The sequence below is a fragment of the Grampus griseus genome, assembly GCF_964374135.1.
Source record: "Grampus griseus genome assembly, chromosome: 12".
In the NCBI taxonomy this organism is placed as follows: Eukaryota; Metazoa; Chordata; class Mammalia; order Artiodactyla; family Delphinidae; genus Grampus; species Grampus griseus.
The window spans coordinates 68,512,981-68,534,333 of record NC_139006.1 but is presented as its reverse complement, the minus strand read 5'-3'; the positions used below and the strand labels follow the sequence as shown (position 1 = coordinate 68,534,333).

The following is a 21,353-nucleotide window of genomic DNA, read 5'->3' as shown; positions in this document are numbered from 1 at the left end:
TAATATAACGAATCCAATAGAACCTAATTTATATACTTACCGTTGAGAGTGCTTCTATCAATCAAATTAGTATCAACTGGCCAATAACCTCCATCTCCATGGCGACCTGTTTATCCGGAAAATATACCAGAAAGTTAGTGGACCTGCAACGTGAAAGCACAAATGAAACAAAATAGACAAAAACTAACAAATATTTAAAAATACACAAACAACTGAGTAAAACTATTTTGTCCACTTCAAAGAAAGCCTGAAAAGAATGATACCATTATACTTTGCAAGAAAATGTTATTTTCTATGCGTGAGAAAAATCTGTCACAAAAATACTCTTTTAAACAAGCTAAATTCAATTCCTCACAGAAAAGCTGACCCACCCCCCTTTTTTCTCCAATACTCTTGTTAACGTGTCACCAAAAGGTACAGCACCAGTGTTAGTGTTGCTGTCTTGAACATCTCAGAACAGAAGGAGTGGTGGTGTTGGCTCCTAGCGTGACAGAGCCCACCTCCTTCATGTTATAAGAGGTCCAGTCTACACTGTTGCCATTGGACATGACTTTGTGGCGAAGTATCATTATTACTGTACCAGGGGACAGTACTTTTTGCCTTATAACTGGGCTTTGAGTAGTCTTTGTGTTATGTGCCAAATAGGTACCTGGGAATAAGCTATTGGGTATGGAATAAAGAGTAGGGAGCGTGACACAGCCCACATGGTCTGAATATTTCTTATAAACACGCCAAGAAGGAAGGTTTCTCTAGTAGCACACATTTGGAACCACTGCCTTTTATTAGGTGTTCAACAGTTGTAAAAGTAGTCTGTAGGAGAAATGAGCCAGAAATTAACCAGAAATAATTATACTATCATCCATATTTTAATTAATAGTTTTTCACTACAGGTAATCCCCTTTTCTATTGGTACATTTGTAGAACTGTGATTATTTGGTTAAGATTTTGAGTTCTAGAATACCTATTCGAAAAAACATTTGGGAGTTGAATCTATACTCAAACACGTACGAGACTACAGCTAATTCTTTATACACTTCAGAGTGTTATTTGTGAAGGCAGTTATAATCACTGGGTGATGTCGAGGAAGCCAGCTGGGGCAGCCAGCTACGATAACACTGGTTGTTTTTCTCACATGTATAGATTTTCTTTTTCTTTTTTAAGACTTCCAAGTCCTGCTCTTGTGACATTCCTTTGCATACCAAACACTCTTCTTAATAAAGCTTTTCCAAGAGCTCATGATTTTATTTGCAAAAGAGCTGTGAAGAAACAACTTAAATCTTGTTACCAGACCACGCATTCACAATTTAAAAAACATTCTTTCAATATTAAGTCAGAGCTGAACTAAGAGGGTTAAGCTTCCAACAAGCAATGATAAATTAATTCAATCACATCATATTCTGTTTTCAGGGTAAACTGGTACATTTAAAATCTGCTGGCCAGTGACTCTGGGTATATAAAGAAGTGGGAATTAGGATGGAGGCCCCAATGTGTGTGTGTGGGGGGGGTGATTGGGGAGGGGCAACTGAAATAAGCAGCAGTTGTGAACATTTTGGGGGGTTGACTGATGAGCCTAACCCTTTTCCCAAATACCTTGCTTGTGTGACTCTGACACATCTGGGGTTTCAATAAGTGGAGGATAAGCTTGGGCCACGGGACACTGCCAGATCAACATTGGAAGAAATGAAGAGAGACAGAAGTTCTGTATGAATATTAAGATTACTTTTCTCACATCTGAAAGCAACTAGATTGCAAAGCAGTCAGCCAAAGAGATGCTAACAGCCCCATCACTTAGGCCACTATAGCAATAAATGATTCCTGTTGGGAATATTAGAGGTGTTTAGTTAACTTGGTAAATTTCATAAGCACTGATTAAGGGAAATAGAGAACTAATTAGGTTCTGGAAGACGAAAAGTCAGTTAATGCAAAGATATAAACTACTATTGGATCCCAGAGGTCTTAAATTTTTAATGGAGCATAAAACTGATAATAATTCATTCAAAATGTATTAAGTGCCTACTATATGCAAGGTACAGTCCTGGATCCTCAGGGAAAGGGTAGTATAAAAAGATTTATCAGATATGGAACCTGCCATGACAGATAGAGTTGGCTCACTGTATCCAAATCCTATACAGGCCTATTTATGGCTAATATCAGCTAACTGCAGATAGTTTTTAACTTATTCTGACTTTAAAGATTTAAGAATAAGTTAATTCTTACTATAAAATCACTATCACTGCATTGATTTACTATTACTAGGAAATCACTATTAGATTGAATTGAAAATGTTTTTCATTTATCTAGTAGTAAAAGAACTACATGCAAATAAAAGATAATGCATTATTTTTAGTCTTACATTACATGTTGCACAATTAAATTTATCTTAAAATCCCTGAATTTCCTTTTTTGCTTATTATATTAAATCTCTAATACGTATATGTATAACTGATGCACTTTGTTATAAAGCAGAAACTAACACACCATTGTAAAGCAATTATACCCCAATAAAGATGTTAAAAAAAAAAAACATTTTTCAAAATTAAAAATTCCAAATAAGTAAATGAATACATGGATATCTAAATATGACATTTGTGGAAGTAATATAATACATTTCAATGTATACGCATTTTATTTTTAATTATTCAAATAGAGTTCAATGTAGTTCCAAAAACTGGGAATGGGTAGTTTCTTTCTTTTTATTATGGCATTAGTAATATGATTTTACATGAACTCAGGAATCAAAATGTACTATATGAATATACTAATATATTCTACAGAATATAAAGAACTCTTTTGTTACTATGTACCCATATTTCCTTAATAATAGAAATGAGGGTGAGGAAAAGAATTAAGATGATAAAGAGTAATGAATTTATGTATCACTTAACCACCCATGGATTTCATTCAGATAATTTCATCAAAAAATCACTCCTTCCAGAAAGTTTTGATAACTAAAGCAAATGTTTTCTACTTTTCAAAACGTTTTGAAACCAAAGAATGGTGGTTTCAGGAAGAAAAATAAAACAAAGAAAATGATCCCATGTCTGACTTTAAAAAGAGGAAGACTGCATCTTTTTAGAGTTATTCAAAATAGTTTAAATAGTTTTAAATTTATTTTATTTAGGTACCTCTAAGGAAGGTCCAAACCAAAGAATTCATGCTCCTCCCCTTGGTTTGCACTCCTAAAATATTATAAATGAAAGAGTCATTTTTTATATTTTATTTAAGGGATAGATCATCCTATTTTGGCAAGAGACATATACTCCTTCCCTTAAGCAAAAGCTAAAGCCTCCATGATTTCCCTGACAGTTACTCTCTGGATTGAGGGGAAAATGGGCAGAGGTAATATGAATTCCTTTAGGAAGTGTGATTATTATATTTCTTGCTGCTTACCAAAGTGACATTTACACTCTGTTCTCAATACTTGATAAGTGACTAAACTGAATTAGAATACTTTGTAATGTGTTAATAATGTAAACACATTTGAAGTTACTACTATTATACACATTAATCTCTATGTTCTTGTTCTTACACTATCACTTAAAATATTGCTTCTGTATTTTTTTATTGTGGTGTGTGTGTGTGTGTAAAATTAAACAGTATAATGTTTACATTAAACTCTTACTTATAGCACACATAGGCATATGAAGAATATTCCCCATGATAAAAAATTTTTAGCACCTAGAAAAGATTAATTCAATTGGAATTTCAGTTCTAGAGTGGTTTTTCTGAGTGGATGTTTATAAGTTCAGGGAGGAGTGAATGGAAAATTAATATGCAGAGGACATGGAGAAAGCTGAATGTGGTAGTTCTAATCTATTTTTAATCCATCCTCCCTGAATGGGGCTAACAGAGGGTCCTTCAGAATGGCACCCACACAATCAACCCCAAGATATGGACCATCATCTAAATCAAACGGACAGATTGGTTGTCTAACAAACATTCAATATATATCCTCCCAAGGATGCAGAGCACTCAGATATCTTCTTGATCTTAGAACTGGTTCTCTGAAAATAATTCTGGTGATAATGAAGGAAAGTGCATTGATTTTATGTCTTGTATACCAGTGGGTAAAGATAATGCACTCATGCCACATGGATACGGTTTTACTGTCCAATACACAGATCATATTGAGACATATTTAAAGCAGATGATTCTTCAGAGGCTGAAAAATGTGGCTAAGGGAGCGATTTACCATACAGTTAATACTGCTGACTTTGAACAAAGGCATCAGGGCATCTAAAAACCAGAAAGCAAAATCATAACCTATGCCTACGATATTTCAAACATATATTAATAGGAAAAACTCATGAGCTCTTCTCACCCTCTCCTCAGGTTCAACACATTGTTTTCAAGTTAACATGAATGAAAGTTCATTGATTAAAAGAAAGTACAATGTTACTACTTCATATGTAAGGGCAGCTGACATGCCTGCCATACATTGAGGCCTGGTGCTCAACAAATACTGTGTCAAGTCTATGAGCAATAATTTTTGGGAATGCATTTGGTGACCTACTCTGAGTCACACACAGTGCAAGAGAACCAAATACCCCATTGTCCATCTTCTCCTTGACCATGAGAGGCAGTTCTTTGGGAGTTCCAATTTCTGCCTTTCTGCCATAAAATATAAATAGAGTAGACTATGAGGAGAAGTAACTTCATTTTCTAAGAATTGTCAGAAAGCAATCTAAAATATAAGATTACAATTTCACATACGAATGTTATGAACAGTGACTGTGTAGCTATTATGAAAACCAAGGCACTTTAAGAGTGATAGAAGGTGCTATTATCAGTTTTGCCTGGACCCAGGTATCAATTAGGACATTCCTGGACAAAATGGAAATTATATTTATCCTAGACATGAACAATTTAACAAAGAAACCCTTAATTCCTGGCTCTTGGTTGACATCACAGTTTGATTCTGGGTCCTGATTTCCTGAGGCATATGTGTAATCTTTTGCAGAATGTGGCAAATGATGGGTAAAGAAAGTTGCCTGAGTGATGGTCTAAAGTAGAAAAAAAGTTTACAAACGTTTCCCTCTTCTTCTATTGCAAGCACCAAAATAAAGGCAGCACTAGGTCAGAATAACGGCAGCACTAGGCCAGACCAACTGGTATCTGGATTTCTGAACATGATGGCAGAGGTCAGCCAAAGAAAAGAGAAGAAAAAAACATATATATATATATATATATATGTGTATATATATATATATATGAAATACACATATACACTTGTATATGTATTATGAAATATTTCAGAAGCACATTGGTTACTCTTATGAATTCTACTACCACTCATTTTCAACATCTTGCAAGGGACAATGGACTCAAAAGGCAAACACCAGGAGACCAAAGTACCTGTCCAGATCAACAAGATCTTCTGCTCACAGGAAAGAAGTTGGCCTCATTAAAGATTTCAGGTAAGGGGAGTCCATACATTCTTATCTATAGGACTTTAACTACAATTAGCCTGTGTCTATTTATCAGGTTGCAAATGAAAACTTGTCAACTGCTTCTGATCACACACGTCATAAGCTTCCACATATGAAAAGCTAAATTAGTTTATTAGTTATTGCAATTACTATTCACATAAGTTTAGAGTGAAATTTCTGTTAAAATTGAATTGTTAAGAGAATAAAAAACAAAGATGACTTAATAATATTACTGATATCTTGAAGCAGGATGGTCTCTGAACTGTCTCCGCTCACAAGAATCTCCTTGAATGCATTCTTTCTTGTAGTGTATCTGGAATAACGGCCAGCATATGGGTCTAAGAAATCACTTTTAGATGCAGCACAGTCTTTATGAAAATCTAGAAAGCATCCTGTTTCTCTAAACGTGGACACTTTCCTGGATGACTAGGTCTTCCCAAGAGCCAGTTCATTTACCAGATGCAACATGGAGGATGAGGCAGTCTTATGTGCGTTACAAAGGAGAACTGTTCTCAAAGGCTACTGGTGATCCACGAAAGCCTGCCCCACCTGGATGGTCCACAAGCTTATCCCAAAAGCAGTGTGAGGTATGTTTGTGTTTCAGTGAAGTTGCCAAGTAGTACATGGAGAAGTAACAGAAGAGCATGAAGGCTCTTTTCTTCTTCAAGTCACTGCATGTTGGGAAGTTGCAACTATAGTATGAAAACACTAGAATGTGAGCATCCTGATGGCTGCACTGCTAGTATGTGTAAATAATAACACTGTTGGAGCACAACATTTCTTCATTCATATATCTGTCCATGCTCCATCCATCTAGTCAACAAATGTGTTGAGTGGACCACTCACTGTTCTAAGAATTAGGGATACAAAGTGACTATTGCAGAGGCTCATAATTTAGTGAGGGGAAGATGTTAAGTGACTAATAATAATAGACTGGAATATCCAAAAGTTAAAAAATTGTAAGTCGGTGACACAATGGAAAAACAGAACGATTGACTATTTCTTCCTAGAAAAATGATGGAAGGTGATATCTGAGTTGAGAATTAAAGGATGAGTGGAAAGGTATCAGGTAGAAAAGAATGAACTGGATAAGCTCAGAAAAATAGGCAGAGATGAAATAATAAAACTGCTTATATGCTCTATCAAAGTGTCTGGAATTTTTCTTATTGGGGACAGAGATCCACTGAAGGTATTTTAAGCAGAAAAGTGACCCAATGAAATATGCATTTAGGAATATTATTCTAGCTGAGTGTGAAGAAAAAATTAATTAGGAGAGACCATTGTAATAAACAGGGTGAGAATAATATTAATTATGAATCCATGGCGTAGACATTATTAGCTCCATTTTATAGAAGAGTAAACTGTGGCTCAGAAAGACTAACTAATATACTCATTTTAAGTGGCTGAATCTGTCTGACTCTGATGATTTTATCCTTAGCGGGCAGATTAATAAATGAAAGATGAATACGGAGTGAGTTGGACAGAAATTAGAGCACCTCCTAGAGTTTATGGTAGTGTGAGGGTTTAGTGGTGTGGGTGTGACTTGAGGTGGTGGCCCCACTCTCAACAGGGCACACAGAACACAACAGACTTTGGGAAAGAAACAACATAGTTCTGTTTGTCACCATTCAGAGCACTGGGACAAATGAAGGTGACCCTTCAGAAGAGGCATAACAGAAGTCGACAAATAAAGCTAGGAAAACCCTTTGAAGATGATGGATATTGAAGCCCTATTCCTATTCCAGATTTTTCTTTCCTCTCCCTGATCCACACTCTCACGACTCCTCCTCCTTGCAAGCAAGATGTGATCAGCATTGAGCCAAAAGTGAATGTGGTTTGCAGGGCTCTGGATCCAGGGGAGCACTGCTGGTCTTCATAGCCAGTGTAACAGTAGGTACTCAATGTACTGAAAAGTAAAAAAGCCTACGAACTACAGTGTTGGAGCAGAGAGAAAAAGCAAAACCCGGTTACCAATTTATATCTTAACCGTAGTGTACTTCTCTGCACAGTGGTGTCCTAATTATGCCCTGAAGACATCCTGCAATCCTCACTAATTGAGCAGCTTCTTGGCTTCTTGATCTTCCCATTGTAGGATTTTTCTAAATGAAACTTCAAGTAATCTTTCCCTCTGTAGTTATGTGTGTTCACTCACATATTTAAAGTCCAGTCTTGTGTTTTAAGAAGTCTTTTCTGCTGCTACTCACAGTGATTCCCATCTAAAACCCTATAACGTACATACTCAGATGGTACCACCTGCTTTAGCATTTCATACTTTTCATATTGGGCTGGGAGTCTTTATATCCTAACTATACTGCATGTCCTTGAAAATGAACCCATGGAACTGGACTTCTTTCTTATGTTTCACCACACCCAACACAGTGCTAGGTAAATAGTTATAAAGGAGTGGTCAAAAAGGAGTCCAACTCTTTTCATACTGCCCATTTGGAATTTCAAAAACTCATCTGCACCCATTAGTTTGGATTCTCTCCTTTACATACTCAGAATTACAAGCAGCTGGTGAAAGGCAAGTGTAAAAATTTCCTGCTAACAAGAAATGGCAGGAAGGGTGGTGGTAAAGAAAAGGGCACAGCGGGTCAGAATCATCTGCAAATGTGACCACCATTTCCTGAATCACAGAGAACTTGGTGTCTTTCTGTTTAGCTTTAATTTAATAGATGAATAGTAAAGATACATTTTCCCTATTGGAAAAAATATTTTTGCATCTTTTTCATCTCCCCCAAGATCAATCACATATACAGTCATCCCTCAGTACCTGCAGGGATTGGGTCCAGGACTTGCCTCGGATGCCAAAATCTGCATCTGCAGATGCTCAAATCTCATAGATCACAGACACAGTACAGGATCCAACATTGGTTGAATCTGCAGGTTTGGAACAGGCAGATAGGGAGGACTGACTGTACAGTATCCACAGCCATGAGCACTATTACTTTGGGGTTCTCCAAACTCTACTCTGGATTAGATGGTAAAGTCTGTCTTTCCAGATTACTCTCTGTTTCCCAAAGATTTGTACCATAATTCAATTCAACAAATACTTATCTGGCAACTATAGTATGAGAGATTCACAATTAGAGATTGGGGGGTGCTTGGAGGCAGGGATGACAATGTCAATGAGACTGGCCCTTTGCCATCAAAGAATTTACAACCTGGCCAAGAGATTGGGAATCAAAATGGTAAACTATAAGAAAGAGACAACATAGCAAGGACTAAATTGGGTGTTATGGACACACAAAAGAATAAAAGACCAGAAAGGTAAGTAAGGCTTCTTGGACAAAAGACAATTGAGACTGAGTCTTAAAAGATGAGGACCTCTCTCAGTAAAGAAAGGGAGAATGTACTGCTAAGACTAAGAGAACAGTACCAGTTAGAGCGTGGAGTCCTAAAAATACACTTTTCCAAGAGTGATTTGTGGATCTTTGCTAATAGACTGTGACATATGTGGAGGGATAAACTGGCCGTGAGGCTAGAAGGGGGAATTTGGGGTCAGACAGCCAGGACCTTGAGGTCAAAGAACTGACTTCATTCCATGAGAAACAGTGAACCACCTATGTTTCAGAAAGAAAACTGAGGAGGCAGAATCCAGGACTGATAGAAGCGGGCAGAAAATAAAGCTAGGAACTTGATATTTGGCTGATGTCTACAGCAAAGAAGGACATTCAGCAACATGGTGGGCCTTACAATAAGAACTTGTCTAAGGAACCATTTGGGACTCCCCTGGTGGTCCAGTGGTTAAGACTCCACGATTCCAGTGCTGGGGCATGGGTATGATCTTTGGTCGGGGAACTAAGATCCCACATGCCGTGAGGCCAAAAAAAAAAAAAAAAAAGAGAGAGAAAAAGATATCTTTTTGTATTCATGAAAATGTCTATCTTTCAGGTCTGAGAAGATTAAAATTATACCATGAATCATGTCAACTTCTGCAAGCACTGAGTCCTTTTTTTTTTTTTCTTTCAAAGTCACCTATTAAAACATAAAAACTCCTGAGAGGTTGACTAGGCAGTTTCTTGAACTGCTTGCTGGGGCCAGGATAAGCATCTTCACATTTTATCAAAAGCACATTACTTGTTTTTTTTTGCCTCTACTTTCTCACCATAGTCCTAATTTCCAGAATTCCAAAATTCTAGAGCTGAGAAAAACATGTGAGAATAGCTTTTTCAAGGGGCTGTAGCAAGCAGCTGAATAATAAAGTGAGTTGAAATTACACACCATAATAGGCTAAAAAGAGGTTTCATTTTCAATTAAATGACTCCCATCAAATGGTGCTAAAGGTTTCAATTTTTCAAACAGCAGCCTGGTTGCTGTCATCCAAACCCTGCAATATCTGGATTGCATGAACTAAATTCCAAGCTTGACTAGACTGCCTTGAAAACCTTACCTCCCTGAAATTGGAAACAATTAACATTCTGTTTATTCATGAGATTGAATCAGCTGAGGTGTAAAATGGCAGGTGTGGTGTTAAGCACTTGGCCTGCATATCCTATTGAGGGAAGACAAAGACCTTTAAACTGGGTGAATTTATGGGAAGGATGTATAAGTTTCATTATCTTGATAACAAAGTAGGAGTCGATTAACTCAGTGCATTTCCAGAAATTATACATTGGTATGAGCAGAGATTCTCAAGTTAGTTAGCCTGGGTATATATCTCAGCCTAACGACTTACACATACTGTGAGCGTTTGGGCAAGATTTAACCTCTTGGCGTTTTACTTTCTGCATCTGTAAGGATGCTGTCAGAACTAGATATGATAGAGCATGCACAGTGCACAGAAGAGGGAGGGGTGCACAGTGGGAGTGCTGAAATGTGAAGCGCTACCCTACACGAAGACGCTGTGCCGTGCTTAGGTTTTTTAAAATTTTAACACCAATCCTAAAATTTGATCATCTGAAAACTTAAAAGAAATCAAAGGTAATTTGGGCAAAAGTCATCATTTTACAGGTGAGGATGCTGAGAAGCGTTCAGTCACATGCCCAAAGCCACACAGGTGCTCAGAGTGACAGCATGGTGCTAGAATATTGGGCATCTGATTCCATTCTGGTTCTCTTGCAGCACACACTGAATGATGCTGACGGGAAAGCCCAGAGCATTACCAGCCATTACCACGATTCAGAGGAGAGAAATTCTCTCTCCATGGTGGGAGGGCCGTTCTCAGCAGGCCGCCTTCATCTGGATCTAAAAACTGGTCTGTGAATTTATGCCTCTTTTTCAGGCCTCCTGTTTTAGGTCACCCCTCTGCAGCCATGGAGAATTAAAGATACTTGATAGTGCTTGAAGCAAGCATTTTCTTCATGATTCATATCATCAATGATACAGATCATTTCATGAAGATTCCTGCCCTCTTTATGGTACTATGTCATGGTCACAGCACCTACTCTATTGCCCCATTGGGCAGGCATGGAAACATACATGAAATTGAAAACATTTGTGTTCATGCTAAGAATTACCAGTTTTTACATTATAGACACCTCAAAGTGGAGAACAACATTTTGGGGTTAAATGGAATCTAAGGATGCAAAGACAATCCTTTAAGATTAAAATTTTGATTTAATCATCACTTTCGAGAATTGGTCATAGTTTATAGTTACTGCTAACCTCCACTGCAACCCCAAAACAAGAAGCTTTTATAAATGCTTCTGTGAGAAACTCTAAAAGGTTTAAGCTGATTGTTGAAGAACAAAAAGCCAATTATTTTGTAAGTATAGAAACAGTCTACAAAGGAAAGACTAGAGTCAGAGATAAAGATGTTTGAATTCCAACTCTGCCTGCCACTATATTTGAGTGACCTTTTGTAAAACATTACCTTCTGCTTCCTCCTTTGAAAATCTAGAAAGATAATCTGTAAAAGAGTGAAAGAACAGCTTGAGTCTTGAAAGTGGATGCTGTAAACTGAATTATGTCCTCTCCCACCCCCAAATTCATATGTTGAATTCCTAAAACCCAGTGTGACTATATTTGGAGATATGGGCCTTTATAGAAGTAACTGAGGTTAAATGAGGTCATAAGGGTGGGGCCCTGATCCGATAGGATTAGTGTCCTTATAAGAAGACATGAGTGAGCTCATACTCTCTCCACCATGTGAGGACACAGCAAGAAGGCAGCTGTCTGCAAGCCAGGAAGAGAGCCCTCACCAGAAACCAACCCTGCCAGACTTTGATCTGAGACTTCCAGCCTCCAGAACTATGAGAAAATAAGTGTGTTACTTAATGCACCCAATCTATGGTGTTTTGTCTTGGCAGCCCGAGCTGACCAAGACAGTGGAGTTAGCACCATCCCCATGTTTCCTGAGATAAAGAACTGTCAGTATCATATATTCAGTGCTGTGGCTTCCCACTTATAACATGACCCCAGATTGAGAGCTGTTTGCTTTGTTCTCTAGAATATTCACAGAGTTGGGGAAAGAAAGCTTGATATTGGGAAAATATACACCCACTTTAGATACAGAAACTTTATAGATATATGTCAAAAGTGTGTGTGTGTGGCTGTGTATGTATATACGTAGCATATAGTGATGGAGACACTTGGTGGTTCAAAACAGGTTTTGCAAGATGCTTGTCTGGGTTTGAATCATGGTCTTGCTACTTCCTAGCTGTGTGTCTACAGGCAAATCACTTAAACTCTCTGAGTTTCAGCTTCTGTATCACTAAAACAGAGACAATAACAGCAACTCTTTCACAGTATTGTTATGAGGATTAAATGAGTTAACACAAGTTAAGTTCTTAGAACAGCAACAGATGGTGAGAGCTCCATAAGGATTAATTCTACCATTACACACGCCCACCCAGACACAGACAAATTGACAGGGTTTTTACCAAAATATGGAAAATAAAAAAGGAAAAGTGTCTAAAGCAGAGGATTTCTCTATCTTTTCCACTCACTTCACATAACCCATACAATTTCCCTACCTTGCCTGAACCTCCAAAAGAGTAAATCTGTGGTTAACCTCTAAAATCCCATGACTACTTTAAAACTTATTGGCCACTTGTGCCTACAAGAGACTAGAAAAATAATTAAGATGTGGAACAAGAGATAAGCGAATGCTAGATATAATCAATTTACACTTACGTAAAGGGGAAAAGGAGTCCTATATAAATCATCTATTATTTTCATACTAGTACTACTATTACTCAGAAGAAAATATTTTCCCCAAATCACATATGATTCAAATATAATTGACTTTTTCTTTTCACATTTATGTTCTTCAGGGCAGATATTAGATTCCAACGAAAAATAATTGTGACAAGAGACCACAGAGATACTTTTTAAAAACAATCAAAACTTTTCTCACTTCCTCTCATATAAGTCAAACTCCATCTCCTGCTTTTCTACTTAGGATTCATCTTTGCAAGGTTAACTCTAACCCAGGGTGCTAAATTTTCTCTCTGAGCAAATTTTCTCTCAACAGAAATTCAGTGCTTGCCATAAATGTAACAGTGGGACCATTCTGCGTGGGAAGGGGGCATATTGGTCTAACAGAGAGCACAATAATGCATATTCCACTGATTTGCTATGTGCTGAGAGTGGGAACATTCAGAGCAGCTTTTTCCTACTATTTTCACCATTCTTAGAGAGATCTTTAAACTGGGTTATTTCTTGTGCACTTGGTCATCAACTCAGATGAATGATTTTGTTTACAAAGAGTTTTTAACCGCCAACAAATTTTATACGCGTTCTTGTAAAAATGTAAAGATCTTACCTATAATCACTAAATTACATGTTGTCACTCCCTCTTAATTTTACAAGTAATTTGAGTTTGATGTAAAATTTAGAACCTATCAATTTGACCAACTCTATACCAGCGGTGATTGAATATGGGACCAACTAGTATAATATGTGACAGAATCCTTTTAAGTAATGTTAGATGAAGGAAAAGAACAATTTCCCAAATATATTAACACACTCAGGCACTGGCAATAATTCTTGGGAATTCCTTTTGTTGCCAGTAATTGATCTGATTTCACTGTCAATATGAAAATCGGAGTAAAATCCATGGAGAGTGTGTGACTGGAGAGACTGTACAAAATATATTTCTTGGTAGCTGAAAATATTATTAAGCAAAACAGTTAACTTAAAAAGTAATAGCAAAAAACAGTTAAAAGGAATCCAGAAACAACTGGAAACTCACTTATTGAGAAGCGTGGGCATGTTGTCACCCAAACGGCTAATAATGTAACTTTTTATCTGGTTCAGTTACTTAAAAAAAATGTTTGTGAGTTTTCTTTCTCTCTATGCATACTTTTTCTAAATGTAATTTCAAAAATTGGGAGTTACCTGCCTGTGGAAATTCCAAATTCACTTCAGTTAAGGAAACTATGTGATGTTGTTTTAATTATTTTTGAACTGAAATAATACATTCTGCTAATTAACTATTCCTGCTTGAATTTGTCTAGCACTAATATTTAATTTACCTAAGTGAATACACACTAACTGCCAATTATTTATCATTAGTAGTTTTACAAATATTACTGTTCAGTAGATATTGGCCTTATGAAAATATTTTAAGTATAAGCAAGCAGGAACAGCTAGGTGATTAATGGAAACATGAACCCTGGGTGGACATTTCTGTGTATTGTATCATTTCTATTACTCCCTGTGTGACGCTCTAGCCATGTTCTCTTAAGCAGAGGGATGGTATATGGACCCAGAAATAAACTTGAACACAGGATCATTAAAGATAATACTACTCATGTAGACAACCTGCTACTGTTAGTGAAACTCAACATTCAGATGCTTAGTATCTGTCAATAGTTGGAAAGTATTCTTGTTGAAAAGCATGTTTTCCTGAAATCTACAACAGGAGGCCTTATGAGACATGATATGCTGACAAGGAGGTTCTGTTGACAGGTGCCCAAAGCAGGAGACAACTATACAAGCTGTGGACTCTGAACCAATACTCACGACACTGACTATAACCAGCATTTCCAAACACTCCCTTCTTTGAAGAATATAACATCCTGAAAAAAATAAAACTCATAAGCTATTCTTTTTCTCCTTTAGCATTCTACTAATTAACCTTAGTGGTAAAAGAATGGAATCCTAATAGATCAGTCTACAAATCATGGTAATAAATTCCTATCTACCTGAGAGTTGACGGATAACTCTGATTTACCTCCATTTTCCTTTGTGTAAAACCAACCCTGTTTCTCTACACAAATCGGCTTGTAGCAAATGAATGGAAGGAGGATAAAATACTGCAAGTCAAACTGGTACCTGATTCATGAAATGAAAGCTTTCTGGCTTCAAAATCAACAAAAGTAATGCCCTAAAGAAAAGTTGACCTAACTTTGTTTTTATGTATTAAAAGAAGCTCATTGTAGAGGAAAAGCACACATGATTTATGAGTTTTCTCTTTCGAGCTATAGAACTTTAATCCAGAGTTCATGAAAGGGTGCAAGAGCAGCTTGAAAATTATGCTGAGCTTAATTATACTTAATGTGAATTATTCAGAAGTGCAGACAGAGACTAAAAATTTATTTCATACAAAGAAGCTTGACATTTTAATTGGTCCTTCAGAATGGAGACAAAACAATTTCCTCTCAAGAAAATTTACATCCTCCCTATCAGAACTGAAACCTCAGCCAGGCAGAACTTCATTAATAAGATTAATTATCACACTGGTGTCTGCTTCATCAGGTGTATGGCCCAGGTGAAAAGAGGAATAGAAAATAATGACTGACATTTCTAACGGATAAGATTGATTCAGGGAGGGAAAAATGACAGATTAAACCACCATACCTTGGTCATTAGCCATTTTGTCAGGGTGTTCCACTGTGGGGAAAGAGAAATATTATTAGAGTTTGGTAGTTTCCATTAAGAAAGCTGACATTTCAAATCAACAGTTTTGTTAGCGAGTTCTCATATCAAGGCCAATGCCCTATTGAAAACAAATTGATAAGGAATTTGGTTAATGTGATTATTTGGATTAAATTAGTCATAGAAAGAAATGGAAAATAATTGTTTTGCTGTATAAATGTGTTCTAAAAGTGTTATCTGTAACATTCCTCTAAACATAAACTCAAAATGATCATCATGCAAGTTTAATTAATGATACAATTTACAGTAAAATGAAGTGCATGTCATTACCAAGTAATTATCACCCGTATATTTTAAACAAGTTAAGGAAGCTATTTTCTTGTATTCATTTTAAATTTTTCAACAAGAAAAATTTACCAATTCTCACATGAATAGGGTAAAATAATAAAATATCGTAAAGTTTAATCTAAATTCTTTGATTTTAAACCTTGTGAAGAAAAGCCTTGAATTGTTCACTTGTCTAAATAAAGATGAAGCATTTGTGAAACATTACCTAGTTACATTTCTTGCTCTCACAAAACGAATAACCAGTTTCCTTTCAATTGCTCATTTGGAGTGAAACCTGATTTAGACATGAAGTCCTAAAAACCTGGATAGATGAAGATTGGCTCACTTTTCTCCTGCCTCCCCCCCACCCCCACCCCGCCCGCTTCTACTCTGTCATTAAGGGCTGTCATGCAGGTTGAGGTTGAATGCTTTTTTTTGTGCATTCTTGGCAAACTTTCGGATTAGCTGTTACCAAATCTAGCTTTTGAATAGCTCAGTCACCAGAATTCAAAAGTCTACTATTTATTAGCATACTTTTCCTAGGAGAATTGAGAAATAGACTATCTAGTTATTCTAAGCCTCTTCTTTAGTATATCCAAGCAAATGGGTAAAAATGTCAATCAGATACCTGTTTCTAATTTTTCGGCTGTTTGCCATCATGTTTTATTAAGTTTTTGGCCAGATATATAGGCATAATGTGGTAACATATTTAAGAGCCAAGTATCCTTTAAAATAACACACATCAGATGTTAAATATACATCTTTAAATATCAGCTATAGAACATCTGAATTATTTTCAATGGCTAAATAATAGAGGCTCTTGAAATCATTCATCCTCCAGAAAAATAATACTGTGCTGTAAAATGGAAAGGACTTATATGCAGATCATTATGAGGTAGTTATCATTCTTGGGTCTTAGTATTTTTCTGTATAAACATATAATTGTCCTTAAATTGAGCAGTAATTTTTACACTTGCAAGCATGTAAAGTTTTTCTAGTAATCATACCACAAGATATTTTTTTCATATTGCTACCCTGTGTCATTAAAAAAAAATAATTTTGTTTGAGATTTTCTTTCTTGCCATATCAAAATTTCTTTTAATATATAAGGACAATAGTTCCTGAAAGGAAATATTTAAAGTTGGCAATAGTATGCTATCCACATAATACAATGCTTTTTAATTTTTATTCCCTTACATAAAAAGGCTAAAGTGTTTCATTATATTTTGAATAGAGCCCATATACATGAAATCCGTACAAAATTCCAAAAGAGTTGTAAATGAAAAAAAGTCAAGTTAAATATGTCCACTTTGCGCTGATGGCAGAAAATGTAATAACGTATCTTTCTTTGACATGTTGGCTTTCAGCATAAAAAGATAAATTTTAATTAATTTTATCTTTTTTTTTTCGTTTCCAATTTTTTTCCAATTATTTAAGAAATAATTGACGTACATCACTGTACAAGTTTAAGATACACAACATGATGATTTGATTTACACATATTGGGAAATGATGACCACAACAGCTTTAGTTAACATCTTCATCTGATATAGGTACAGTAAAAAGAAAGGAAAAAATTGTCTTCATCATAACTCTTGGGATCTACCCTTTTATAAATATCTTGAAATATCAAATATCTTGAACGTTTGTATCTTTTGATTACCTTCCTCAAATTCCTCCTCTCATCACCTCCTACCTTTGGTAACCATAAATCTGATCTTTTTCTATAAGTTTGGTGTTTATCTGTTTGTTTAGGTCCCATATGTAAGTGAGATCATATAGTATTTGTCTTTCTCTCTCTGATTTATTTCACTTAGCATAACACCTTCAAGGTCCATCCATATTGTCACAAACGGTAGGATTTCCCTGTTTGTTTGGTTTTTTTTTTTTGCGGTACGCGGGCCTCTCACTGTTGTGGCCTCTCCCGTTGCAGAGCACAGGCTCGGGACGCGCAGGGTCAGCGGCCATGGCTCACGGGCCCAGCCGCTCCGCGGCATGTGGGACCTTCCCAGACCAGGGCACGAACCCATGTCCCCTGCATCGGCAAGCGGACTCCCAACCACTGCGCCACCAGGGAAGCCCAGGATTTCCCTGTTTTTTTATGGCTGAATAATATTCCATTATGTACATATAATTATATATAACATTATTTTATATATATAATGGAATATATATACATATATCACAACTTCTTTATCCATCTGTGGACATTTACACTCTTTCCATGTCCTGGCTGTTGCACATAATACTGCTCTGAACATTGGGATGCAGATACCTTATAGGGTTAGTGTTTTTGTTTCCTTTGGATATATTCCCAGAAGTGGAATTGCTAGATCATATGATATTTCTATTTTTAATTTTTTGAGGAACCTCCATACTGTTTTCCATAGTGGCTGCACCAACTTACATTCCCCAAACGGTGCACGAGGGTTCCCTTTTCTCCACAGCCAAGCCAGCATTTGTTGTCTCTTGTCTTTTGGATGATGTCCATTCTAACAGGCTTGAGGTGATATCTCATTCTGGTTTTAATTTGCATTTTAATTTCTTTTGAATGTCCACTGTAGTCACGTGCCAATAGAGATGGTTTAAGGCAATTCCTAACACAGACTCCAACACTATTTTATAACAACTCCATTGGAAAAAACCCCAAAATGACAGGAAATGATTCAAACCTTTCAGAGTCCTGAAAAGGATGGGATCAGAGAGGGGCCCCACTCCTTTCACATTCCGTGCTTGAATTCGAAAGTAATACATAGTGTCAAGGTTGAGATCCATGATTTGATGTGTAAGCCGATCACCACTGATTGTTTCCATAACCCAGTCATCAATTGGAATGTTCTTGTCCAAGGTATAAAACAAGATGTAAGCTGCATGAATAAATGAACACAACGTTGATTACTGTACTGACTACATGCTACACTTCTGCTTCCAAACATCCATGTGTCCCAAGTATAATTTTCAAGGATTATCATATATCCACAATCTATAAAGCACAGTAGTTTGGCAAGTAATGATGTTTTTTTGTATTGCAAAGCTTAGAAAATGAATTGCTTCAATGTACAAAATCTAAAAGTGGAATAAGCCATTAGAAATAAAAATATCTGCCATATTTAAAAAATGTGAGGTTTCTGCTGCCTATAAATCCTGATTATTGGTTTGCGCTAATATATAGGCATGATGAGAAACATAAAAGACAGATAACCAGTCTGTATCATTTTCCCTGTATCCAATAATCAAGATAAGTAATGTTTATTTTGGCTAGTGTTTAAATAATAAAAATAGATTGAAAAGTATAAAATGCCCTATATTTTTAAAGTGTTATAAAAATAAATGATCTTATTTGGTTACTGTAATAACTCTGTGACGTTGGCAGGGGTACTGTTGCTGTCTTTTCATAGATGATGAAGTTGAGCATGACCCAAGCTCAGTGATAAAAGGGCTAGGATAACATCCTCTGCTACCATACCAAACATCCAACACCATTTCCCCCCGTCCATCCCACCTAGGCAAAAATAAACAAACAAAGAAAGAAAAAGTATTTCTGGATAACTGTAGGTTATCTAGTTAGTATCTCAAATATTAAAAAATCCATCATTTGATAGTATCATTCATCCTCTGTGTTAGGGGATGAATAACTGTAGTGTATTCAGTGGTGATAGTCTAATATGCACCCAAACAGATCCAGGTATCCCTGTAAAATATTCATATTCTAACATTATATTTAGCTAATATTTAAGCTAGCTTTTATCTAAAAGCATTAATTCATCACTTTATATTACACTACATATTATATCAGATGATAGTGTAATATAAACTGTAAAATAACTCATTGCAGGCGTCTTTGCTACATGAATGTGGTGTCAGCCTCTACTTCTATCAAATTTCTGCAATGGTATCCGCATCAGATAGGCCGCAAATGTCCCTAGGTCTATTCTTATGCATTGAATACATTCTTTGTAAATAATACTTTTTAAAAAGAATTGTCTTCCTTTGATTCCCCTAGTCCTTCCTTTTGAGTCCCGCTTGTCCCATCCGGACTGGGGACCTTCACGCATAGATATTTCAGTGGTCATGTCACAGGTTCTTTGACTCAGATTCACTTGCCTTCCAAAATAACCATGCGTATTACCTACATCTCAGCACAACTCTTAATTCCACGAGGACTGATTTCCATACTATCCTTATTCCTACTTCCCTCTTACTCCTCACACCTTTCCTTACTTTCTCCATCCAACTCCTACCTGGCCATCCAGGTCTAGTTTATGCTACATCTAACATATGAAACGTTCCTCTATAGTGAGCTCTCCTTTCTGTACACTTTGTAACCCACTTCCATAAAGTATAAGAGTACTTGTACAATTTTGTATCATTTTCACTTAATCCCATAGTGATTTACAGAATTATGCCTGGGTTTGGAGGATGCATTATACACAGTGAACTGGAGAGTTTTTCCTTGTGATTCTGTAGGATTAAGCAATGCCACAAACTCCAACACCCAGAAGTCCATTTGTCTTAAATTCAGATCAATGCTGAAAACTTGCATCGATTTTGCTTTGGCTTTCACCTTTTCCCAACTTCATTGTTTTTCAAATCTGCCTAATCATAAGAATTACCTGGGGACTAGGTATAGGTTACAAAACATAGAGCCCAAGAAAGGGCATTTTGATTCAATAGGCATGGCAGACAAGTCTTGGATAGCCCCTCAATTATCCCTGCCTCCTGGCAGTTACAGCTTTGTGTAGTCTTTTCTCTCTGAGTGTACATGGGACCTAAGTCTTGCTTTTAACCAACAGAATATGGCAAATGTGATGGACTGTCACCTCCATGATTATGTTACATAAGTTATAACTTCTGTCTTGCTAGCAGACTCTATAGACTCTCTCCTTTGTTCGCTTTGATGAAATAAGTTGCCAGATGGAGAAGACCATGTGGCAAGGAACTAAGGCTGGGCTCTGATCAACAGCCAATAAGGAACTGAGTCCTGCCAACAACTACATAAACTTAGAAGCAAATATTTTCCTAGGTAAGCCTCAAATGAGATATCAGCCGAAGCTAACACCTTCATTGCCAGCTTGTAAGAGACCCTAAGGCAGATTACCCAGCTAAGTTGTTCTTGGATTCCTGACTGACAGAAACAGTGAGATAGCAAATGGGTGTTATTTTAAGCTGCTAAATTTGTGGTGATATTGTTACACAGCAGTAGCCAACAGGTTAATGGTAACCCCAGTAAACTGCACCCCAGTTGATTTCTGTGTTCCAGTAAAGTCAGGAATCACTGCTCTAGTTGATGATGTGAATTCTGCATATTTTGTGGTATATTTGTTGAGATGTTGATGCTGCAGATATGAATATGTAAGATGTGGAGAGCTCAGGGGAAAATAAAAGACTAATCAAGATAAAGAAGTCTACAAAATTTATAAAGGCTATATGGCTCCTCCCTCTGGCTGATATTAAAATTGGAAGACTATAATTCAAAAGGGATTATAAAATATCATTGGATAAAGGAGTTGTTTCTGACTCATAGATGTCCATTCTTTGATAACTCAGCCCCTGAGATCAACATCAGTACAACCTCCTAATATTCTGTGAGCCAGAAAAGTCCCATTCTTGTACCCAAAGAACCATATCTACTGAAAAGAAGACCCTGGCACTAGTAATATTGTTCTAGCTTTTATTATGTGCATGTCTTATCTCTTCAAAAGAATAAAAATATTCCTTTAGTTCAGGAGCTATATCTTATATTACTTCTTATTCTTCAAAGAAAACTAATAAAATAGTCTTCACACAATAGGTATTGAAACTCACTTATTGAATAAAATCCCCTAGCCTGTA

The 21,353-nt window shown here is 36.6% G+C and overlaps 1 protein-coding gene across 1 annotated transcript in view; it reads right to left on the bottom strand.

The window, feature by feature from the left end:
- Positions 1-21,353, bottom strand: part of DCC (DCC netrin 1 receptor) — a gene marked incomplete at both ends in the record, with an annotated part of 1,164,115 nt that overhangs the window by 101,560 nt on the left and 1,041,202 nt on the right. The window contains 3 exons of the mRNA XM_082668331.1: positions 41-106; positions 15,177-15,209; positions 18,194-18,388. Coding sequence (XP_082524457.1) covers positions 41-106; positions 15,177-15,209; positions 18,194-18,388 — 294 coding nt within the window. The remainder of the gene's footprint in view (positions 1-40; positions 107-15,176; positions 15,210-18,193; positions 18,389-21,353) is intronic.